The following is a 26,628-nucleotide window of genomic DNA, read 5'->3' as shown; positions in this document are numbered from 1 at the left end:
TAGAGTAATATATTACCACTTTATTAGAAAAGGAAAAACTATAATACAGTCAGGTTTCTTGCAGTCCTACAGCTTGCAACTTCTGTGCAGCAGGTTAACGCTTCTTCCAGGTGAATTTCCTGCGGGCACCTTCCTGGCCAGGTTTTTTCCTTTCCCTATTGCGTGGATCTACAGTAAGTAATCCAGCTAAAAGAAACAGTTACAGGTCAGGAAGAAAGAGTCAAACTATAAAAGTTCAGGAAAACAGTGTACATGTTGTTAGCAAAGTGCACTTTTCTCATATAGTACCATCATAAATAGGGATAGTATCCAACACATCATTCTACTATTCACAGTGCACAGTGTCAGTTACACACTCCTCAGCTCCTTAAAACCAGATCGACTGCCTGGCACACAAGTGTAGTGGTTTTTGTACTTGTAAACTAAGAGTTATTTTGGCTTCTGGGAAATTTTCTGTCTGAACACCCCCTGAAATGCTAAAGATGCTATAAATTAGCCTCTTTATTTCCATAAGACATTTTGCATTTGGCGTATTCTTTATTAAGCAAGAAATGAATGCTTTGCACATTTACACATGGGGGCTGCGTTCACACTATGTATATTTCAGTCAGTATATTTCAGTCAGTATTGCAACCAAAACCAGGAGTGGATTAAAAACACAGAAAGGATCTGTTCACACAATGTTGAAATTGAGTGGATGGCCGCCATATAACAGTAAATAACGGCCATTATTTCAATATAACAGCCGTTGTTCTAAAATAACAGCAAATATTTGCCATTAAATGGCGGCCATCCACTCAATTTCAACATTGTGTGAACAGAGCCTTTCTGTGTTTTTAATCCACTCCTGGTTTTGGTTGCAATACTGACTGAAACTTACTGACTGAAATATACATATACTGACTGAAATATACGTAGTGTGAACCCAGCCTTAAAGACACTGGTCATTAAAGCAACCCTGTACCCACAATCTGACCCCCCCCAAACCACTTGTACCTTTGGATGGCTGCTTTTAATCCAAGATCTGTCCTGGGGTCCGTTCGGCAGGTGATGCAGTTATTGTCCTAAAAACTTTTAAAATGGCAGCCCCGTGCCCAAAGGCCTGGGCTTAGATTGTGTATGCATTAGGCTGGCACACCCTCTCCGTCCCTCCTCCCCGCCCTCATCATCATTAGGAATGCTACAGGCAGTTTGTCTCCTATTTATCAGCTGTGTCAGCACGGCACATGGGCTGGATCGTTAAGGCACCTGTGCAATGTTCAGACAGGAGAAAATGTTCCAGTGGCATTCCTAATGATGAAGAGGGTGGTGGGGAGGGACAGAGCAGTGGTGCAAAGTTAGGGCACAGATACTCTAAGCCACCGCCATTGGGCACGGGGCTGCCTGCCGAGCGGACCCCAGGACAGATCTTGGATTAAAAGCAGCTATCCAAAAGGTACAAGTGGTTTGGGGGGGTCAGATTGCGGGTACAGAGTTGCTTTAAGTGTTATTGGTTTCAAAAAAAAAAATTTAAGTTTCATAATGAAGGAAAAGAAATGTAAATGATCATGCAGGTAAATATGAGATCCTTCCCTTGAAGAAAGACTTGTTACATCAGTGCTTCTCAATTCCAGTCCTCATCAACAGGTCATGTTTTGAGGATTTCCTTAGTATTTCACAGGTGATATAATTATACTTGGTGCATCAGGTATTATCACAGGTGTCTTTGTATGGGAAATCCTCAAAACATGACCTGTTGGTGAGGCCTGAGGACTGGAATTGAGAAGCACAGTGTTACATAGTACCAACATCACAAAACAACATGTTAATGCAAAAGTACCATCAGGTACATCGCGCTTTGTTTTTTTTTTACATGAATGGACTGTCACTGGCATGGGGATGCCGAAGCCGCAGTCCTTTTTTTTGAACTATCGCCTGGTTCCCGCACGCAGCGCTGGCCTATTCCCAAACAACACCCCGGAGCAAACTTGGAGCCAGCAGGGCCGCCTCCAGTGTTTCATGCCGGGCCGGTGTTTGGGAATAGACCAACGCCATGCACAGGGACTGGGTGGAGGATCAAAAAAGGACCGTGCCACCAGCATCCCCAGGCCAGCGCGGATCCATTTATGTAAAAAAAAAAAAGCGATGTACCTTATGGTACATTCACTTTAAATGAGTTGTCCAAGACAATTAAAAAATACAGCCTAGGGTTCTAAATTAATGAAATACACATTGTCTGCCTTCCAAGTCTGGAGACACCACTCTGCTCAATGCACCTTTGTTTACTTGCCTGGATGATATGCTCTCCTGATGACATTGGTGGGGCTCCCTGTAGTCAACCATTCAGGCAAAAACCAGAGCAGTGTAATAGACTCAAAAAACGTATAACAGAGTATAGTGTATTTTATTATTTAACATTCCTAGAAGGCTACTTTTTTTTTTTTTTTACCGCTTGGACATCACTGTAAGGTGTTACTGGCAAGGAAAAATGTACTGTATGGTTTTAATTCTACTATTTGGCTTTAAAAAAAAAAACACTGATTATTAAGTAAAGGTCCATTACCTTGTCTCATAGCCTCTATTTCTTTGTCGGAGACAAAACTAAGCAGGGCCTTTGATATAGCTAAGCGGACGGCACCAGCTTGTGCGGATCTTCCACTGTCGGTAACCGTGCATTCTGTGTCATGCTTCATTAATCGATTCAAGAATTGAAATGGGAACATAAGTTGCTCTCTGAAAATAAAATACAAAGTATAAGAAAATGACAGTGCAAATATTTTTATTTCTTCATGTAGAAAATTAATATCATATTTGTGTCATTGTTCATCATCACATTTGTTTCCTTCACTTAATTTTTTCATTCTTTTAAGAAGAAATATAATACATAAGAATATACAAGCCTGCCGTGTATGTTGTTGCACACTAACAGTGGGAAAATAATGCAGTGCAAATCTAGTAGTATTCCCTCTTTTTTCCATTAGGGGATGCTACAAAGACATACATTGAAGCTGAAACATACTATCACTGTAACTGGAGGCGTTTAAAGACTGCACTATGAAAATATCATATGAAGAATCATACAAAACCTGGGTCTGTTTCATAAACTGCTTTCAATGGCCAAAACATGGAAGTATTATTGAGTCTAATGTGGCTGTAAAGTCTGAGCTTCCCACATTTCATCTCAACAAGGCTAAGCCTGTGGCAATCATAGTGTATTGCCATAATACAGGTGTACTAATGTGTCTATGCTACAGATATGTGATAAGTAGTTATTGCAATCATAGCTGTATAAAGAAAAATCACATCCACAGCTGGAAAATGCTTTACTTTAAAATTTGCATGAAATTTTTTTAGGAAAAAAGCCAGACTTCCTGCTCTACAAGTCTGCTGTAACTGATGAAATATCCTTAGGATACACTGTCCACTATTGATCACTGTGGATGCAAGTGCAATGACCCTACTGTTCCTTAGAATGATGGGGACATGGCACTAGTTAAATGAATGAAGCTGTAACATCATTTCTCAGCAACTTTTCTAGCACCTTAGGGCAACTATAGCTCAATCTGCAAAGTGGAAGGTGTCCGAAGTTAGTGTGTCATTTTGGTAACTTCACCTGTCTAGCCCAGTAACATGCAGCCATTCTGCTATTTCTCCTAGTTCTATAGTGTGCAAAGCACAATGGAAATTTGCCTTTAAAGGACCACAGTGAAAGCCCTTGTTTGTTACACAACACTAGGAGGTTCATTTAACTAATTAAAAAAAATAAAATAATGGTTTGAACTTTGACTTTACGCTTGAGGCTGGAATATAAAATTAGCTGTTGAATAGTGAACTAAAAGGAAGTATAATAACATGAACTGCTCAACATATTTCATAAGACTTTATACACAGCATGTTTGGCTTATACACAAATCAAGCACATCTTATACCTGTCTTGAAGTACTGTAAAATATTCTGTGTAATCCTTGCAGTTTATAGTAATTTTTCCTTTTCCCTGGTCCCGTACTATGGCTGTTGCCTCTGCCGTTTTCCTTTTGCCTAAAACAGTAACATGCATACAAAGAAAGTGCCACGGTGTTATTCTGTTTCAAGTAAGACCAACACTAACACACAAAACACTTTGGTCCTGCAGTACAGCCATAGGACCGACCCCCAGCCTTGTTTGGACACATTCTGCCTACATACCTGCTGTATAGGGAACAGAAACAGAGCTAGATTGCAGCTCCCTGTACATCTGCTATGAAGAAAAGAATTTGAAGAGACCTCTATTCTCTAAAGTTCAAACCTCCACCCACCCATTAATAACGTTACACTACATTCACACATTTAGTAGTTTTTCCAGACTGTTTATGATGTCAGCAATGTCCGCAATCCATCCAATTTGCATCCGCAATCTGTATTTTTTGTGGATCAGCAAAGAAAGAAGACTCTGGCTAAATATGTGGTAATGGGTTAAAATGATTACTTATCTGTATATTTTACGGATTTGGGTGTTACCGGCGCTTCTTCCTTAAAAAAATTCTGGATGTGCAAAAATTACAGACACTCCCATAGACGACTTTAGGACAATCTGTGTCACAATTATGGTGCATTCTAGAGCGTGACCAACCTAAATGAAATCAATGGGCCCTAAACCTGGCCATTATTACGGATCTGCAATTACAAACGGAATGTGTGAATGTAGCCGTATAGTATTTTTTTTTATTTTTTTATTTACCAATGTGGTGTAGCATTCTAAAAAAAATGAATAACCCTGTAGAAATGAGGGGGGCTAAACAGGTCGGCAATCAAGCAAACTGCGGAAAACAGTAAAAAAAAAAAAAAAAATACCCCTCTCTTATATTATTGTAATTATATTACATTATTATTATATTTCTTATATTATATAATGTTACATCTGGCCTGTATATAGTTTTATAATAGATAATTCATCCTGTCGTTTTTACTTCTGCCCTCTAGTGATAATACGAAGACAGATCTGATGGAATTTAGCCTGTAATTTGTATGAAGCACACAAAATTAAAGGATTTTTCCACAAAATGTGATGAGTATCTGACCATCTACCAAACTGATTAGAATGAAAGTGTAAATGTCCGATTGTCACTCTAATTCAAATGTGGGGACACAGGACCCCATTTTGTGATTGGCAAGTTCTGCTGGTGGGAAGGCCACGTATAAGTGCAAACCGTCTGCTCTTTCTAACAGTGTGAAAACTAAGGGTATATGTACACTAGACAGATTTGCTTCATAGAAGTTTGCATGGCAAACCCATAGCAAATTACAGCACCAGAAACGTAAACTGGATACAGCAGATACTTCCTGACTGAAACTGGCCTGCATTCAATTAATGTTACCAATGTGTTGTGGATTTTCTCACTGAAATTAAGAAGGTAAAATCTGCGCTGCAGCATTTCAGCGGGTTTTTTTTTTGCAAGTAATTTTGCAAGTAATCCTTAATTTCCCTAAAGTAAGGGAGAGGTAACAGATATTTCTCATAGCGTTTTTTGTAAAAAATCCAGGATGAATCCATCTGCATGTGTTTGTGTAGATTTTACTCTATGCATTACAAACGGTGAAATCCACCTTGATAATCTGCAACAAATCCACACAATACTTGACATAATGCCAATTTAAAAATCCACAGTACGCAACGAATTGCACACAGATTTTATTGCACTAGATGTAAATAGGGTTATGCAAACACCATCCTCGTACAAAGTACTGCAAAGAGTGAATTTACCTTAATATTTCAGAGTAAGTTCTTATATTAAGAAATCACATGAAAAACAAAAAAGTATCACAACCCAAAAAAATGGTCTGCTGAATATATATGGTAATGTAGTTACCTTCCCCTGTGCTGAATGCTACTCCATTCTCGTCATACTGCAGAGGATTAAACATCTGCTTTTTGGACTGGATCTCAAGGCTCTTGCAGTATGCGTGTATATAGCCCTCCTCAATGCTGCTGTGTGGCAGGCTCACCAAGCGTTCCATCGTTTGTAAGAAATACAGGTACTGCGGGCAAACAAAAACTCATTAGGAGGTGTCAGTGTAATTGCCTGTGCTATAGTTCTAGGCTGAAGCTTGGCAAAGCAGGACTCTCATTGACATTCCCTGTCAGATTGACACTTTGGCATATGGATGTTCATTTTCAAACAGTGTGAGACAATACATTTCTATGCTCCACAAAATCCCCAGGACCTGTTTTGCAGACAACAATGAATCAAAGCAGTTTTAAGCTACTCATTTGTAATTGAAGGAATCTTGTCACAAACCTCTGCAAATTATATGAGCCTTCAAGAATTTCTCTCCACTTGCCAGCTGATTTGCATTTTCTTTTGGCACTTTCTACAAATGGCGTTTATGAAATTTTGCCACCTTTAAGACCTTATTAGACTTTAATCTCTTTAAACAAATAACTTTCTTTGTTTATGGGGATGTGGTTGTTATTCTAGAATGCCAAAATGTAGCTAACATATACTAACAATAAAACTATAACTGCCTGCACCTTTTTCAGTTTGAAAGCTCAGTAGAAAACAACTAATGAATAGCTATAAATCCTTGGAGCCATCCTTTTCCGGAAAGTTGGTGAAAATTTCTACTCAGCCATTTCTTAGTTATTTACTTACTGGAAAGCTATGTCATCACCAACATCACCTCCTTCATCTGATATCCTAGCAATGGCACTCTCCCTATCAATCTCAGTGAAGAAATTCAGTGGATGAGTACTCGTTCGGAATATAGCTCTTAAGGTCCCTATACACTTTACACTTTTGTTAGCAGTACCGCTGCCTGTGATTGGTTCAGCCATCAGTATGTGGTGTATGGGGCTCTCCCGACAGTCGACCAGATAGCAGTCAGGTGTGATGTTAAATCACTACCTAACCCCATTGTATTTGGCCATGCTGAAGGTTCCTGGGAAGGGGGGGGGGATGGGAGAGATAACTGTTCGGCTGGAACTTACTGAAGGTGTATGGCCACATTCTAGCATATTTGAAGGGGTTGGAAATTCTATAATAAAATTGCCCAGGGTACAGTATTAGTAAGTGTACTCAGTGCACTTACTAACAGCAGCTCCCTGTGTACCTCATAGAGCTAAAATCAGCCTCCTCTCCTGCAGGCTGTGCTGTCCTGCTCTGTGGTGAGTCTGTGCAAAAGATGGCTGACATGGAGGAGCATGTGACCATGCCCTGCCCCCAGTGTCCACCACTAAGCCTGTATTTACCTATAGCGTATGACCAAATTTAGATTTTCTACTATATCTTTAGTCAACTTGTGAAGAAGTAGAGAAGTAGAAACAATTATGTATAATATGTATTAAAGTACATGACAACAATATCTATCAGATATACTGCAAAGGCTTTGTTCATGCTGTCATTTCTTCCTTTCATCAGGGTTTTGTTCCTTTTAAACAGAAGATTCAAAAAGAATGGTTCAGTGGGGGACACCAATATTGACTTCAAAGACACCACAACCTAATGTGGGTCAAACAGTTGTTGAGCCAACATCTATTTCATCCGATGTCACCATAGGAGGATGAGATTGCTGTAATGCCCCCCCAAAAAATAAAATAAAATAATCTGCTGTCATGGGTAAAGTCAACATACCTCATAACACATTAGATTGAGGGCTTGCATATTGGTACTTTTAAAGGCTAAGGACACTGATTCAATTAAAAACAACCCAATCGCATCTTTAGTGCCCCATTATTTTTAATGGTTTTCTGCACCATAGTCTATAAAAAGGAGAGTTTTGTGTCATGGATTTAAAAGCCCGACCAGCCAATCACTGCCCACAGCACTGTTCCATCTCATTCAGTGATTCCTCCGCCAAGACAAATCTGCCTTGGAAGCGGGGATCCCAAAGGGACCCAAAGACACCGCAGGAGGAGACAGGGGAGCGCATTGAGATAAGCATAGCTCTGCATTATTTTTTATGTAACTGCAGCAACATATAAAAAATGTTCAAATGCAGGAGTACCCCCTTAATTTCAAACGCTGTAAAGGCTTTGCACTGCACTTTTTTCCCACTAAATGTAAAATGAAACAACTTTCTAAGATTCATTACACACGACCTCAGATTGTGGACAGTGTGGAGAAAATTGTAGACAGAGAAGAGAGCAGATACAACACCGTTTGTAGGGGAGAATCACATAGGCTGTAAACTAGTGCAGATAAATGCAACATTTTAATAAAAAACAATGTATATGTAATTTTCGTAAAAAGTACAGCCTTTAAATTTCCCAATATTCAATATTATCACATTAATTATATCAAATCTAGTATTTAATTTAAGAGAGTCACTGCCAACATAAAAACTATGAAACAAGCATCCTAAGTATAAAGGTGCCTTTAAAATTTTAGAAGCAATGCTCCTGTGGAATAGATTTAAAAGATGAGTGGGGACGAGTGTGAATGAGATTTTATCTGATAATAAAAGAGCTCCTTATGTCAGTCTGCTCTACCACAGGCGGCATCTAGCTTCAATAAATGGTCACTTTGAGCCTCCTCCCTTATCTTTTCCACAACACGATCAAGTCTAGCAGTTCACAGCTTGCGAGCTTAACTAAAACCAGGGGTCTAGCCCAAAAGCTCCACAGGTGATGTATGAGAGCATCAGGGCTGGCAGGGGATCCCAACAAAAGCAAAATATTTAAATATGTATTACTCTACGACAAATACATTCAAACAGTATGAAATGTAAGCTTTCCTTATACAATAGAATAATCATGGAATTTATAAAATATACTAATAATTCAGTCATTGGAAAGGGCAGTTTTCAAATTTTCAGTCTTCTATATTGCACAAGCATACACAGGATTATAAGTTAAATTCTAGACTCTACTTGATCCTCACTCTGTTATAGTTATGCAATAGAGGAGCTGTCAAGGTCCAAAAAAAAATTTGTATACTCACCTGCCTCGTGCCCAGCAATGTCTGCCCCAATGGTGTCTGGTTCGGGCTAAGCAGCGCTTCCTGTTCTTCTGCCTCAACATGCATGAGTCGTCCTACTAATACTCTCTTAGTAATGGAGTGTGCAGGCATTTCCTTTGGGTCAAGCTGAAATAGGTGATAATTATCTCATCGCAGGGACAGTCCTGATCCTCTGTTATCAACCCACAATCTCGGGAGTCGGGACCCGAGTGTCTCATCAAAACAGTGCGGTAGTGCTCTCATCAAAACAGTGAGCTTTACCACTGCTACATTAAAGGGGCTATCCAGCGCTACAAAAACATGGCCACTTTCTTTCAGAGACAGCCTCACTATTGTCTCCAGCTTGGGTGAGGTTTTAGCTGCTCAGTTCCTTTGAAGTGAATGGAGCTTAAAAGGGTTATACAGTGCTACAAAAACATGGCCACTTTTCCCCCTCTCTTGTCTCCAGATTGGGTGGGATTTCAAACTCCGTTCCATTGAAGTAAATGGAGCTTAATTGTAAACCACACCTGAACTGGAGATGAGCGGGGAAAAAGTGTCCATGTTTTTGTAGCGCTGGATAACCCCTTTAATTGCAAACCACACCTGAACTGGAGACAAGAGTTGTGTTGTCTCTGTAAGAAAGTGGCCATGTTTATGTAGCACTGTATGCTGTAAGCGGTCTTAAAGCACCAATAGAGCGGCAGTCATGTAAATTTTTTACAGGGATTCTCACCAATCTCTTTCAGGTTTCTAAATTGCAAATCTATCCTTATACTGCAATATAGGGGATTGATATTTTTCAATGCATTACTATGCAGATGTAGCATACTGTGGTCTAGAAAAGCAAGATAACCCTGGGTCATGGCTAACTACTACAGGAAGTGGCATACTGCAGAGAATTTACTAATACTTTCTAAGTCTGATACCATGCAAATGTTGACATACAGCCTTCAAATGCTCCAGATTTATTACGGTGCCTCATGCTTCTTCGATAGATCTGATACATCTAGTTTGGTCCACTTTTGGCATCAAGGTAACACCTCCTTTACTGCAAAGCCATGTCTTATTCCCTTTGTCAGTTAAACTTCACTCCACTTTAAAACATAGGTGAAATCAGGCACTGGTCACACAAGGTTCCAAATGTAAAAAAAAATATTTATGAAAACGCGTTTCAAGCCGGACTGGCTTCTTTATCAAGTGTGTTTCAATTGTTTGCATTGTGGAGAGTTGTGCCTTACCCTTGCACAAGCACCACGAGTGAGCGTTTCACTTTTGTGCACCCACCACGCTTTCAGAGGGGTCTGTACCATTGAAGCTTTCTTTTTGTTTCCCACTCCCTTTTTAGACTAGGTATAAAAAAGGTCTAAGGCTGTAGTCACACACAACAATTTTTGGAAAACTGCCAGTGCCGGTTTTGAGCCAAAGCTAGAAGATGATACGGCAGGAATCAGAAGTATAAAGACCCTATTACCCAGAGCGAAAATCTGCTGAATCAGGTTGATTTGGCACATTATTGCTCTGTGTAATAAAGATAACAAACAGCTCAGCCGATCACTGGCCGTGGCACTGTCCAGTCTCAGACAGTGATTGGCTAAGCAGTTTGTCACTTTAGATGTACCAGCAGCAGCTGTGGTGGTAAGCTTTAAAGGATATTGCGGAGCGTAGATAGGTAAGTAAACTTTTACACTTTTAAGGCAAGGGCTGCACAGGCATCACTAAAATTCTGCGCTTACATTACATTTTGTCCCGCTTAATACTGCCCTAAATATTTTTTTATATTTCCCATTCCTTTTAAATAACTCTTATTTTTGGCTCAGAAACTGCAGTGGCAGTATTCCAAAAAGCTGTTGTGTGTGACTGTTTCCTAAAAAACATAATTAGGTTATGTTCACACACCGTCAAAATGGCATCTATTTATATTGGATTTGAGTTTAAAATAACGTTCGTCCAATGGAAATTTGAACACAGCCTAAAGGTGACAAGTCATGTAATACAGACTTTGGTACAAATTGAAACTGAATTCTGGTGCATCTGCGATAGTAAATCTTTCCTATTGCATTTGCAGTAGTGGTCAGTACATGAAGAAGCACAAACAATTAGACCACCACCATTTAAAAGAAAAATTATATAGTAAAAACCTTTCATATTCTCAGTAATATTAGATTATTAGTAAATTACATCAGTACTATAAAGTACAGTCAAATGTTCTGTTCTAATGTTTCACTGATACGTGCATGTAGAAGTGATTTTACCTGCTGTAAAGAGTTACTTACGTCTTGGTCAGACAGCTTCTCTACTAGCAGGTCCTCCAGTTCTTCCTTAATCACCCATCTTCTCCCGGAGAGGTCTCTGTTCAGAACAAACACACAGCATTGCGCATTCGCTAATTATTCCGGCAATTAGAGACGCATCACCTGATATCACTAATATTGGCATCCGTGGCGTGATGACAAACCACAACACTGTAGAAAATCACAATTTCAACTGCTGCCTATAAATAGCACCTTTCTATGAAAACAGCAGTTCTGCTTCACTGATATCAGGAACATGAGGAGGCAGCAGTGTGCTTAATAAGGGGGATTCAAAGGCAAAGTATAATGTTAAATTGATTTCTTTTTCATTAAATGTTAAATATTGAGGAAAAATTTAGAAGTATTCAAAAATACACCTACCCAAAACTTCTAAAAGCTTATTCCAGGAATGTGATAATGGAGCACACAAATTTTTGTGTCTCTATTTACATATGCAATACAACTGAATTAGCTATACACATTTTCTGAAATGTAGGTATCATTAGTGGGATCTGTACACTGTGACCCCAGCATTACTCTTAGCACTACAGCCCTTCATATTCTGCTGTCTCAGTACAGTAAATGGGGCAAACACTTACAAACTAGGAGACCAGATTTAAAACAAAGGAGTCTGGTACTCAGAGGAGAGGCACTGCCCCTTTGTTTTAGCAATATTTTCTAGTGACCATGTCAGGTGGGTAAGCATTCCCCCTTAAAGGCTATGTTCAGAAATTGAAGACTGAGCCCAAGAGATCTTCCATGGATACACTGTAGTTTTGCTGTGTGTGCAGTAGATCCATAGTAGACTGCCATTGGGCTAATCCTTGGCTTTTTTTCCACCTGATTTTATTCCGTGGTGGTGCCACCAAAATGTTTCACTGCATATGAGCAGCATTGTGGAATGTCCATTCACATATACACAATAGTAATAACATATATAACACTACATTGAAACCTCCTTGCTCCCACTATGTAAGCAGCTAGCACCCCCAGCAGCTCTCTGCAGGACGATGAAGTATTATGTCAGTATGTCCCACAGTACCAGGGCAGACTTCTTGACACTAGTAACATCCATGCTACCCATTACATTAAAAACAGGACAAGCTCCAGCCTCCAATTAAATTAGTATTCATGGTACTATTTTGTTAGCTATAGGTGAATGGCCACTGATGATCTGCAACTCCAGTTCGGACTATACATAAAATGCTAATAATTTCTTCTGAGAAAATAATAAGTTTCCAAAAACTTACACGACTGGTTTATCATTTTCTGCATTCAAGCCTTTTCTCTTGACCTCTTCTCCATATGCACGAATTGACAGAAACTTTGAATGTGCCTCCTAAAAACCAACAGGTAAAGAGAATTAGAGGTAGTCGACATATGATATATCATTATATGAATTATACAAGTTTACCCCAATTTATTGCAGATTTTGGTCAGTATTGCTGTGGATTGTCTGCAGCATATCCATCTTGTGTGAACATGCCCTAAGGGTACAGCCACAGCTGAAACATTTGTAGCATTTCTGCAATGCATAACCCTACCCTAGGACTGGGTTCACACTGTGTGGGTTTGTTGTGCAACAAAAACGCACAGTGTGAATACAGCCATACTGTAATTGATCACATAAAATGGCTCACAGTCACTAAATAGAAATCAGGCTCCCTATGTTTTTGCTGTACAGGAAACCACTTTTATTATGAATAAATAATATATGTCATATATGATTGAAAACTTCTACAGGAATCAAGTTTTCTCTTGGTTCCTAAGCATGAAGCAACAAGAATGAGACCTACCTCCGTTGCTTTATATTCTATTCAGATTAAAGGACATTTCCCGTGGGACCCCCCCCCCCCCCCCCAACACAGACACCATACTCGCCATCCCTCCAGTGACGATCGCCACTCTATTTGCCCGCCGTCCGCCTCTCCGTCACGTCTTGCCGCCGTCCAGCGATGTCTCTCACTTCCAGGTCCATGGGAGAAAAAAGGCTGCCAGTGCGCTTGCGCACCGGAAGCCTTTTCATTGGCTGGAGCGCATCACATGGCTTCCAGCAAGCTCAGCCAACCAGCAGCCTTTTCTCTCCCACTCACTTTCTATTAAGACGCAGAGGAGGAAGAAAGTGGGGGAAGGGGGCCAGACCGGTTATTTAACCACATTACAGAGTTATATAAAACTTTGTAATGTGTGTTAAATAAGCCAAAAAATGTTTTTCGTGGGAGTTGTCCTTTAAGTGGTGTATACTATGAGCAAAGCCAAGCCTTGGAATATGATATATGTTGTCAAGGGCCGACTAGAATGTAGTTTTACAAAAAGAACAATGTGAATTTAAACGGTAGAGAAATAAAGTGTCTGTGACCACAGGTACTGACTCCAGTACGCTCTGGAAAGGGCAGGCAGGTTTACACATTGTTATCCATCCTAGTTATTCTCTTATGACCAGAAATGGGATTTAAACAGTATGTAAATGAATACTAATAGCAGTGATATTTCCTAGATTTAGTACTCCGAAGTGCTTTGCTATTCACAGCCGAACCCTCCGCTGAGCAGAGGACAGACAAGAGCAATGAGACTGTCACTACACAAAACACCAGCTGAGGCAGGGGAGCACGCACAAGACTACAGGACCGCATTACCCAGAACGCTATGTGCCATTTATAAACACTGCCAATTCACAGCTGGGTTACCACTGGATTCACACTACAGTCCCCAAGTCACTGGAGCAGAAAAGACATATTGTAAAACACAAGTACATAAATGATAACATTTATTTATAGAGTCAAGGGTGAGCAGAAAGGTCCCTGCCAATGGACAGAACTACAGAACGAAGGCTGGGAGGCTGGCAAACCTGAACTAGTAATTGTTGAAATGCCATTTGGTGTCACATACCAGACTGCACACTGCTATGCATCTTACTGTTCTGGCTAGTTAGGATTTATTTGTACACATGCCATATATCATCTCCACCATACAACAGGGGATGCAATGAGCTTTAAACACATCGTAAAACCTCTTTACTCCCTCATTTTACATACAGGGGAGGGCTAGGTTTGCAACGCGTACATACATCGCTGATGAATGTGTATTCAAAAAAAGATTTTAAAAAGTAAATAAACACATGCACACTACAGAAAGTCTTCCCATAAACGTTTATTTGTTGTGTAAGCCTTTAATCATATACAACGCTATACAATTCATGTCCTATAGACAGCCCACTTATATCTCTGACCCTATTCATACGTCCGCAAAACTTGCCCGTAATTGCGGATCTGTAATTATGGATAATTTAATGTTTCATAGGTTTTTAGGTGTCTATTCACATTTTTGTGGATCCGTGATTAGGCAGAGATCTGTGCCTGAAATGGGATCCTTTTTTTTTGGCAGTCGTTGCGGATGTTAGTTATAAACCTTTATAACTATCTATAACATAAAACACTTGTCTCCTTTAAGCTATGTTCACACACCTTATTGCTGTCAGTATTTGTAGCCATAACCAGGAGTGGATGTGACTGAAAACAATGACAATGGAAATATTTGCACAATTTCTTTGTCTTTAACCCACACCTGGTTGAAAAAATACTGACCAAAATACGCTCTACTGCTTTATTGGAGTCTAATTTTGGGCCACTAAAATCTGTTTACAACTGCACTACACTGGCTAATTCCTTTGGACATGAAGATTTTTTTTTTAGGGGAAATGTGTGGTACAGCTTAAGGCTACGTTCACACTACGTATATTTCAGTCAGTATATGTATATTTCAGTCAGTATATTTCAGTCAGTATTGCAACCAAAACCAGGAGTGGATTAAAAACACAGAAAGGATCTGTTCACACAATGGTGAAATTGAGTGGATGGCCGCCATATAACAGTAAATAACTGCCATTATTTCAATACAACAGCCGTTGTTTTAAAATAACAGCAAATATTTGCCATTAAATGGCGGCCATCCACTCAATTTCACCATTGTGTGAACAGATCCTTTCTGTGTTTTTAATCCACTCCTGGTTTTGGTTGCAATGCTGACTGAAATATACATAGTGTGAACGCAGCCTAAGAGTGCTGGGCATTTTGGAGGCATAGTGGTCATGGGATTGGGAATTCAGTAGGTACACATAAATTGCTCCCAAGCTAAACTACTCTAAGCCCCAAGGCTGTCTGAGCACATATATATTATTAAGGGAGAAGTCACAATAAAAAAAATAAAAAAAAGAAGGCCAGCAAGCCAGGGGGTTTGGGAAAATAATAAACAAACTATACTTACATAACCTCATGCTCTGTATCGCTGCTCCCGAGTCCTGTTGACAACCAGGACTCGGGACACCACCCCAGTCACTGACTGGCTAAGCAAGTAATCGCTCAACAGGTCTGTAACATTGCAGCTGGAAGTGGGCTACATGATGTACCCGGTTTCCAGCGCAAAATGACTTCCAGTGGCATTGGGGAGGACCTTGGAGCAGCACAACGGAGGCACGGGGACAGGTGAGTCTAGGTTATTATTTTCCTGCACCTCCTGTCTGCCTTTTTTAAAATCGATACAAGATATAAAGTACTTGATAGTCCTTACCACTAGAGGGAGCAGTCCCTCAAGGCACAATGTACCTTACATTAACCAACTGAATAGGCAACTGCATTGTACATGGTGGTGCACTGCAGAGTCAATTATAGCGTCAGATACTATTGCAGGGTCTCCAATCTGGTCTAGGGAACTGGACCTGAGTGGAGGACCCACTCTATAGCATTTATATGGATAAATAGGGCATATGGACTAGACAGGAATTATTCAAAGTGAATGAACCCTTTACACTGGATGTATTAGATGGGAATGGCTGCCGCTAGGGTGATAACCCGTCTTGATCATTTCCGGTCCTTGCGCTTCACATCTAGACAACCCATTCAAAGGGAATCTTTATGGTCTTATACGGCAAGGGGTGTTAAATTCTAAGGTATATTGATTATCTTCATCTGCTGGTCCGCTTTTGTAAAAATTTAACTTTTTATTCATACACTAATGAGGTTGTTTGGTGCACTGGAGACAAGACAGTACCTTTCCCCTTTGCGGCACGGATCCACCCGCTGCCTGGTCTCAGTTATTGCATTCATCATTGCAATTGATTCATAAGGAGGCAGCAGGCAGGCGGACTGGTAAGCCAAGGGGGTTAACTGCAGTCCTTAGAGCGCCAATCAACCACATCAGGATAATAAAAAGTTTTACAAAAATGGCCCAGCAGATGAAAATAAAGGTACATTATTAGTCAGCATCCCTTGCCCTTTAAGAACATAACAGCAGGTCAAATAATGGACTTAAGCTTTTTATCCATTATGCCTTTGTATTATAAAAATAAGACAGAGCTTTATATAAAATTTTGCTCAAAAACAGGCACTATGTCTTATGTTCGGGGAATGTCTTCTTTAGAGAAATAGAAGAAATAAGAATTCCCCCCTGACCTCCCCGAAATACTCACCAACATCCTGGCTGAAGCAGGAGCGCATCATCAGCGGGATGTGCGTCAGGCATGCAGCGGGGTGTGCAGAGGAAGTGGGGGCCGGCAACGCCGGCTGTGAATGTCCACAAGGGGATTAGGGGAGTCCTGGGTGGCAACGGGCAGCCTTACTTTCGGGGGGTGCCCTAGTTTAGAGTAGGGGTGCCTTATTCTCGGGGGGATGCCTTACTTTAGGCTAGTTGGGGTGTCTTATTTTCGTGAAAAATGGTAAGTAAATGAAGCTCAAAAGCCCAGGGGGTGTTCCTTAGCATGGAAAAAGCCCAGCCCATGTCCTCTTACCTAGTTTTTGTGCATTTTCTGTAATTTGTAACCTATCCTGGTCATGTCCATAAGAGAGAAGAAAGCTTACATTCACCGACAACAAGCAGAAAGCTTGAACATTGTGAATAATTTATACAAAAAGTATAGTGGAAATTTAACCATATTCTTGGTTCCCTGGGTACATGAATTTTACTTAAAGTTGTTCTCTGAGGACAACAACCCTGTGAATATGCTGGATTAGGGCATATGGATGTAATAAAAGGGTATCTTCAGTTCTATACCCCGCCCCCACCCAAGTGTCAGAATGGAGGGATACTCCATCCACTGCATAAAATGCAATTCATTTGGTCACAGCACAATCAAAACTCTGCTTTGTTGTTTCCATGTGTCAATCCTTTCAGCTGAGTCACACCTGAGGTCCCATAGCCGACCTTGCAAGAATATCTAAAGCTAAAACTAATCTAAGTGTTCTCCCTGTCCTCTCTCAGTTTATGTGGCTCCGTTTATAAAGTTACAAATATAAATTTATATACCCGCACACATTTTCTGCATACACACCGATACATGATAAAAAGGAGGGAAAAAAGTTGCTTTCTTTCATTGCAACTCTGACCTGATATCACTACATCCCAGCAGGTTAAATGCCCAGGGCACTTTCCAGCTTTCACTATTGTCTTTGACATTATACTTAGAGGTGTTAGGGTTAAATGGTTCTGAAGCACAAGCACTACAAATAAAAGCTTTATTCCTTCCAAAATGTGTAATTTCTTTATTATGATGGAATGCAACAAACACATCTTGCCCTTGGGTTGCTCTGTTTCAGCCAAAACAAATGCAAATGGCTTGTGGGATGACAGCTGTTTGATAAGGCCTCGACAAGACCTGCATGCTAGACTTTTTCTATTTTTTTTCCCTATGAAACTTGGGATGAGAGGCGGAAGGCAGGAAGAGAATTAATGTAGCATACAGTCTAAAGGCAATGCTACAACCGTGATTAAGTAGAAAAGTTAAAAGGCACAGATTTTCCACAGCCTCGCTGCGTGCAACCCATCCGTGTAACGAGTTGACAGGCCTAGCGCGTCCTCTCCATCATCCACTCCGACAGCTAAAACGCAGCACTGCATCCTTTTTCAGAGGAAATTTGCGTCTGCACCATGAAGCGTTGTACATTATTTCTTAGCACTGCGGGGGGCTCAAGTCCATATGGAACCTTCACAAATATTACCACAGATCAAACCGGCGGCATCTCCAGGCAGATTTGACATACCTATTTAAATGAACAGCAGGGGTCCTGCGGCTGCCGGAGGCTGAGCAGGAGAGAAAACCTCTGTGGAAAGTGTGCTGCGGCTCCATTACTCAGCAAAGGCACACTCTGCATTTATCACCCCTTTCATTTCTGCCAGGGCACAAAAACTCATTTGCTCAAGGTCAACGATAACAACAGAGCTTACATTAAAAAACATATTATATACACATTTGTGTGTCTAGTAAGGGAAAAGGTAGAGACCTTGTACACGCTCATATATACCACACAGCTATTCTCATAAGTACATAATTATATGTAAAATGCCTAGGACAAATTAAGTTCCATGTATGACATGGCAAAACTATGCAGCCGAGGTGGCTTAAGTAAAATATCTCACCCGTGTGCCTAAGGATTCGGAGGAACACTTGTTTTAACTGTTTACTTCCCACTGCGGTTTTTACAGCATTTAACTCCGGACTTCATTAAACCTAGAGTAAAAAAGCTGCAGGACACCACAGAGGTACTTAGGAGAATAGGAAGGCAAAGAAAAAAAAATAAGCACTGTTCTGTACTACAGGGAGCTGGGCAACAACTCCACATGACTCAATCAAAGTTTGCTCAGGACGATATACAGGGTTAGTAAAATTAAACTTCCCCCAACTGAGAAGGCTCTGGAGAGTGTTTTGCTGCTCCAAAGAAGACAAAATTCAGATCATGGGAGCTGCAGATGATGCTCTCAACGGGGCTATGGAGTCGGAGATAGTTTTCGCTGGAGTCGGAAAAGATGTTCAGCTTTGAAAAAAATCTTTCAAAATTTTATAATTAAGTTTTCAAATGAATTTTACTCATCAATATATTTTATGTTCTATTAATCTGGCCATATTAGATAGGGGTGATCGGGGAAAAGTTTGTTTCTGAACTGAAGAGTCCATTGTGTGTGTTGGAGGGGGGGGGGGGGGGGAGGAGATCCATGCCGTTCTTTTCCTGGATGCTGGGTCATTGTATATGGGCAGCAGTATAACATGAAGATATCTGGTGTAATATAAAAAAGAAGGAGAAGCCATAACTAGTGTAGCAGTAACCTCTGTCCTCAATGTGGTGTTTTCTCTCTGGAAGAAGATTGTGTGTTTTTCTTCAGTGTGCTATGGCTGCAGCAGGGTGTGTGTGTGTGCGCTGTGACTGCAGCAGGCTGTGTTTGTGTGCGCGCTCTATGGCTGCATGTGTCTGTGTGTGTAAGAGAGGCAGAAATTAAAGGGGGGGGGGGGTTAGGCAGCAGTGAACAATCCAGGGGGGGGGTCATAATAAAGAAGTCCTATTTACCTGTTACCATACCCATGCAGTGCAGCATCACAGCTTATGGTCCCCCGTCGGGCTCCCGATCCTTTGACGTCACGGCCCCAGTCAAAAATGCCCGCTCAGTCAATCAGTGAGTGAGATGGGGTACAGCTGCAGTCACTGACTGGCTGAGCAGGTAGTTCCTGTGTGGCCACAATGATTCATGAGCACAGCTGATAAATCTGGCCTATGTCTGACCTATATATCACAGGGATCTGGCATTGTTAGCAGTGTTTCTTTGTGTATGGTAAATATTTAGTTAGAAACATAGAAAGATTGTCAGCAGAAAAAGATCACCTGGCCCATCAAGACTAGTTTTCAGTTGTTGAGGACATGGAGGCTGGAGACTGGCTGCATCTACGGCACACACACACAAGAGAATCTGCTTTATATCTTTGCCTTATTCACTCATAAGTCGCCCCAGGATTATATAGAACATTAGGAAGAAGCTGCTGAGCCAGTGTGATAGATAACTCCCTGGTGTCTGACTGGCCATTTATGGAGGAGTCGGTCCCTGATAAAATTCAGAAGTCTGAGTCAGAGCTGAGGCTCACCGACCAAAGCCCTGGCTACTGGCAAACTTTGACAACAGCAATGTGGCCTCTTTGCACACCCGATCTCACCCGATATGGCTTATGTCTGACACATGGACAATTTTGACACAAATGGGATCTGTTAAATTTCCGTTTCAATCAATCACACCCTTAAAGCAATGCATTGGACCTTGTTCAGCCTTTAGAACCGCAGCAATCTGCTGTGGCATACATTTCACGAGAAACTGTTCTGTAGGAATATTGAATATTGTCCTGTGTAAACAGGATAGCTTCTTAAACCTCATCCTACCTAGATGGAGGTACCGGCATTCTCTGAATTGCCAATTCTACCCAGTACCCAAAATCCTCTATAGGGGGACTGTGAAGGACAGGGAAGCAAGGAAAACTCACTGTCATGTTTTATGACCCAATCCATGAGTATACAACCATTGTGGCATGGTGCATTGTCCTGTTAAGGGTGCGTTCACACGTACAGGATCTGCAGCAGCTTTGATGGCGCGGATTCAAAGCAAGTCAAATCTGCAGCCGATCTGCTGCAGTATCAAATTTGCGCCATCAAATCTGCTGTGGATTCTGTATACAAGTACGCACACTTAGGCTGCGTTCACACTACGTATATTTCAGTCAGTATATTTCAGTCAGTATTGCAACCAAAACCAGGAGTGGCTTAAAAACACAAAGGATCTGTCCACACAATGTAGAAATTGAGTGGATGGCCGCCATATAACAGTAAATAACTGCCATTATTACAATATAATGGCCGTTGTTCTAAAATAACAGCAAATATTTGCCATTAAATGGCGGCCATCCACTCAATTTCAACATTGTGTGAACAAATCCTTTGTGTTTTCAATCCACTCCTGGTTTTGGTTGCAATACTGACTGAAATATACATATACTGACTGAAATATACGTAGTGTGAACGCAGCCTCAAAGTGTATCTCTACCATCCATAGGTATCAGATGATTCATCAATTTTCATCCAAAATCTGACCCTCTCATCAGTATCGTGCAGCAGAAATCTGTATTCCTCTGACCAGGCAATGTTTGTTCACTGCTCAGTGATCCATTTTTTGCATTCCTTTGCCCCCGGGAGTCTTGCTTTCTGACACTCAAACTGGCAGTCTGCTGTTATAGTCCATAGCTGCTAATAGTCAGTTTACACAAAGCGATAATTCGCCCAATTGTTTAACGATTTTAAAGCAACAATTTTGTTTTTATCAATCAGTGTTTAGACAAATAAATCGATAGAAAAATTGTTTTTAAAATCGCTTAAGCCCATCTCACATTGGGTGAATCTTTGAAAGACTGTTACACGAAGCGATCTGAGAATTTTTAGTGAACGCCCAACGGCAATGAGAACATGTTGAAAGATCACAATGAACGATTTCTCGCTCGTCGCTTTAACGTTCACTGTGTTTACACGAGCCAATTATAGCTCAAATGCGATCGTTATTGCGAAAATTTGAACTATAATCGTTCCGTGTAAATGCACCATAATGTCCATCCAGACATGATAGTCTCAGCACAATCACTGTATTCAGCTGCAGTATTCTTATAGGGCTTGTCCAGCCTGGAACAATTGAAATGTGACTGTCGTTTAATTATAATTTTTTTTTGCAGAAATCAATAGTACTGGCGATTTTAAGAAAATTTGTAATTGGGTTTATTAGCCGAAAAATGCATTTTTATAATGAAAAAGCAGTTTGAACCCCCCTCCCTGTCTTCATAGTTCTCTTATGGAAAGGGGAGGGGTTGAGGGAGATGAGGCACCAAACCAGGACAACAAAGAGTTAATTTACAGCTACATCTCCCACTGTGTAATCCTTTGTTCTCTGCTGGTGACTAATCTCCCTCTTCCCTTCTCCCTCCTCCCCTCTCCAAAGGTTACACAGGGCTGGACTGATGTAAAGGAGTCGAGACTTCCTGATAATGAGCAGTGGATGAGAGAGAATGGGGGGGGGGCTGGGAAAAGTTTTTTTTTTTAATGAAGATAATGGTATATTTGCCTAATAAACCTAATTACAACATTTCTTAAAATCGCCTGTGCTAATGATTTTTTCAAAAAACAAAACAAAAACAGTGACACTTTAACATTTTGCGAGGGCTGTAAGGAACAAAAACGGATATACCTAAAGTGTCACTGTCATTAGAACTTTAAAAATCTAAATCAACAGTAGATGTGAAATGCTTGCAATTTACATTTTTATTTTAAGAAACCGTGTCTTATGGAAGACACGGCACTTCCTGTCTTCTGCCTTTTTTCCCCCCAAAGAGTCTAAACAAAGTAAGTCCTGTGTTTCTCATCTGCTTTTACAGAGAAGGCAGACATGTGACTGATGGACACATTGAGCAGTGACTCTCTGTACTGGCCAGAACTTCATGGGGGAGATTTATCAAAGGGTGTAAAATTTAGACTGGTGTAAACTGCCCACAGCAATCAATCACAGCTCCTCTATCATTTTACCAGAGCTGAAAAGCTGAGCTGTGATTGGTTGCTGTGGGCAGTTTGCACCAGTCTAAATTTTACACCCTTTGATGAATCTAGGCCCATGTGTTTAGTCTCTTTATTTAATCCCCACAAGACTAAAAAGCTGCCTTCCGGAGCCTGGGCATGGATATCTGGCTTTGTTTTACAGCATGAAAAAAAATTATGAATATATATTGCAAACTTGCTTCATATCACATCTACTGTTAATTCGGATTTTGAAAGTTATAAGAACAGTGACACTTTAACCTGCCTGCTCCCCAGCCAATTTCCTGACCACCTGGTCTCTGCCACGGTTCTTTTCTTCACTACTTTTGATGTGCCGTGAAAACAAGAAATGCTCACTCAGCAGCTGATCACTACTGCTTGTCTATGCTGAGTGAGCATTCCCGGTCTTTAAAGAAAATAATGAAGAAGAGGGCCATTGCTAAAACCTTGCAGTCAGGAATACAGCAGGGAGCAGGCTAGGTAAGTATACCTGTTTGTTGAGTTCCCTGCATTTCCCTTGTTCAAAACTGTTCCAGGTTGGGCAACCACTTTAAATTAACACAGCCTTTTCATCACACAGAATATGTTGTTTACATACATACAAGATGTTGGCCAATCTCACCAAATAAGGTGAATTCAGACAAGACACATCTAACAGGCATGGGCACCTTAAGGGTCAGTTCACACGTACAGACTCACAGCGTAAATCTCGCTGCGAGTCTGTCAGGTCCTGGCAGTTCACTCTCTCTACATACACGCAGCTGTATGAACGACCGCTGCGTGTATGTAATTCTGCCGGCCCCTTAACCCTTTCTGCTGCCGCCTGGCTCCCGCTCTGTATACATTACCTCTCCTCGCTGCACGGGGTCTCGGCGTACTGCTCTCCCGCCCGACCAGTGTGTTGCCCTGCCGCAGCCACTGATTGGCCGGGCGGGAGAGCAGTACTCCGGGACCCCGTGCAGCGAGGAGAGGTAATGTATACAGAGCGGGAGCCGGGCGGCAGCAGAAAGGGGTTAAGGGGCCGGCAGAATTACATACACGCAGCGGTCGTTCATATAGCTGCGAGTATGTAGTGACAGTAAACTGCCAGGGCCTGACAGACTCGCAGCGAGGTTTACGCTGCGAGTCTGTATCCAGGGGAACTCTGGATAGGGAAAATTATTTTCTATTAAAAATACATTGAAAATTATATAGACACAACTATATAACTTATCACTGTGTCTGCGCAGTTGATTGACGGCCAGGAAGTGAAGAAAACTTGCCTCCCTGGAATCCACTCTGTCTCCTGCTTTCCCATCCCCTCCCCTAACTTAGGCCACATTCAAATAGTAAGGAAGGTTTATTAGTACTAGTGCATCATGCAAACCATGTGCCAGTAGATCTGCCCATGCAGCGTGCACCACACTTAACTACATGGCGTGCTGATTCTGATGTAGTTAAATAAAAAAAAAATAATGCCAAGTTACACCTTGTTAAAATAGATGAACGGGTTGAATACAAGGATATACAATAAATTAGGTGTGTAAGACATGGCTGACCTAAGCTCTCACACACAGGTAACACGTGCAGCCTAGGATACTGGATAATGATAGAGTAGGGGGAAGTCTGATAATAATTGTCTGGCCAATATCACCATGAAATCTGTCCCAATAAGCTTTTCAAGGCATTTATTTATTGTCTTGGAAGTACAAGGAAAGGCCCAGAGTCTATTTGATGGAGTCCCTAGTGTAATTTAATGCTTTGGCTTGCGGTTTGCACAATTTATCATACAACATAAGATACTCACGTGCAGTAATGAGTAAAACGCCTGCTTGCCAGTGTAAAACAGAAAGTGAAATGGACGCTTGTCTTCTCCCCACTGAATTGCTGTTGGGGAAAAAAATGCACTTTAAGAGATTTACAGTACTTGAGAAGCATCACTGAATCAGAACTAGTCTGTCATGTCTATCTAAATGATGACGTAATAGCATTAGATTATTATAACCAAACTTTATATCAGCAGAAGACTATGTCAGTAACACATTACATAAGGGGGGGGTAAATTGTCCTTAGGCTAGGTTACCACACAGATAATTGCCTGTAAAACGGCTGGTTTACTGCTCAAAAAATGGACTAAAGGCCCTATTTCACAAGGCGGCCCTAATACGACTGATACCGCCCGATACAGATGATAATTGTCTCGTGTAATAGAGCACAACGATCAGTCGACATGCACGATGTCGGCTGATCATTGTTTTTTAGTGTCTTACAGGCTCCGTGTAATAGGAGCGGCAGCAGTAGACCACCTCTATGAGCTGCGCAGACAATCCAGCAATTACCCAGGCAAGATCCCCGTGCCACCCCCCCTCCCCCCCCCCGGGAGATCCCCGCACCGCCCTCCCCCACAAAGATCCCCGGGCGCCGCCCCCCGGGTATTACCCACGTAATAACGCTGGCAGCGAGCGGGAATGTGAAGCAAGCTAGACCTGACAGATCGGCACTCGTTTCCTCCTTAGAATCACCCCGTGTAATAGGGGCTTAAAAAGCTGTCTTTCCATTGGATTCAAAACAGCCATTTATTGAAATGTTATTTGCTTGACTGTAATTATTATGGCTAAAATACAGTTATATGTATGGCTATATTTTGGCAAGTATTTTGGGACATAACCCAAAATACATCCCAATCAGCTGTTTTCTTTTGTGGGTATAGCTTTTCCTTTAGCCAAATACAAACAAACAAACTGAAAACACAGCCAAAAGCAGCAAAAGAAAAGGACTGGAAAAATGTCCAGAATGCAAAAAAGGTGAAAAGTACTGCTAAAATTAACATCAACAAAAAAAAAAAAAAAAAAACACCAACAACTTCTCTTTTCTTACCCAATTGCTTTGGAAAAATGTCATCAGGGTGCTATAAGAGAAAAACAATGCAAATATGAATCAGGACTATATGTACATTAAAGAGTAGGCTCAAATGATCAGCAATGTTTTTACTTAACACATGATCCACCTTGCCTATAGTCAGCTACTGACTTTAGTAGCCTTGACAGTTAGAGCATCTTTAAAATAAATATTTGACCTTTTTAACTTTTTCACTTAGTAAAATGGGTTGTACAGAGAGGACAGCTCCCTTGCCAAATGGTTCAACATCAATTTAGGCTATAGTCACATGTGCAATATCTCATGAATAACAAATATCGCCATGTGAAAATGCATTGGAAGAGAGAATTTTTTGTAAAGTTTTCTCAAGGATCAGCTTCTGAAAAGTTAAATTGACATTTTAAGCTGGGTCCACCCGCAGCGGCCACACACACGCAAAACCATGCACACCTGGTTCAGCTGCACACTGACACACTGGGGTAAAACCTCTGTATCTGTAAGAAGGTGGTCTGAAAGCCAGATCAGCATACCATGTGAGCTCAGCCCTATATCTTGGTGTAATGTTGACTGTACTCTTACAGTTACATATGAAGAGATGGCGATAAAGCATTTTAACAGCACTTGTACTTAGTGATTATTAACTAAACTAAAAACACATACAGTGTAATATCATAGTACCTTCATAAGTGGTCGGGCTTTCTTCTCAAACAGTCCAGAGGGAAAGAGATAGGCAATGGCTTTCTGAAATAAGAGATTTAAATTAGATAATAGCAGAAATCTGAGGTACAAGGAACCTGCCATATAACAATTTTCTACAAAGCACATAATAAAGAATGATATTTGGGTTGAAAATTAAACAACAAGGTCATATGCACATGAATACCATGAATAGTAATACTGGTCATTTTTTGCACCAATATTACAACCAAAAATGCCAGGCTACATTTATACGCACTTTTGTCCTTAATTGTGGATCCGCAATTTAGGGTCCATTGATTTCAATTGGGCTATCAGTATATATACAGATACAGATTGGCTATACGCAAAAATTGCATCTGCAAAGATTACTGACAAGCTCTAGTACGTACCGTAATTGCGGCACAGATTGCCCCATTGATGTCTAACTGAGCGCCTGTAATTTTTCCGCATCTGTAATTTTTTTTTGTAAAATTTCTTTAAAATAGCATATAGATTGTAATGCATTTTTTTTTA

General features: G+C 40.9%; 1 protein-coding gene across 1 annotated transcript in view; it reads right to left on the bottom strand.

Moving 5' to 3' along the window:
- MRPS9 (mitochondrial ribosomal protein S9) overlaps positions 1 to 26,628 on the bottom strand; it is a 58,926-nt gene continuing 32,298 nt past the window's right edge. The window contains exons 3-11 of the mRNA XM_069972426.1: positions 26,095 to 26,157; positions 25,417 to 25,447; positions 24,347 to 24,426; positions 12,436 to 12,524; positions 11,168 to 11,243; positions 5,826 to 5,994; positions 3,909 to 4,017; positions 2,543 to 2,712; positions 1 to 186 (exon numbers count right to left, since the gene is read on the bottom strand). Of these exons, the coding sequence (XP_069828527.1) occupies positions 95 to 186; positions 2,543 to 2,712; positions 3,909 to 4,017; positions 5,826 to 5,994; positions 11,168 to 11,243; positions 12,436 to 12,524; positions 24,347 to 24,426; positions 25,417 to 25,447; positions 26,095 to 26,157 (879 nt within the window). The 3' untranslated portion in view covers positions 1 to 94. The remainder of the gene's footprint in view (positions 187 to 2,542; positions 2,713 to 3,908; positions 4,018 to 5,825; positions 5,995 to 11,167; positions 11,244 to 12,435; positions 12,525 to 24,346; positions 24,427 to 25,416; positions 25,448 to 26,094; positions 26,158 to 26,628) is intronic.

This window comes from Dendropsophus ebraccatus, chromosome 5 (assembly GCF_027789765.1).
Source record: "Dendropsophus ebraccatus isolate aDenEbr1 chromosome 5, aDenEbr1.pat, whole genome shotgun sequence".
Lineage (NCBI taxonomy): Eukaryota > Metazoa > Chordata > Amphibia > Anura > Hylidae > Dendropsophus > Dendropsophus ebraccatus.
This window is presented reverse-complemented; position numbering and strand designations above follow the sequence as displayed.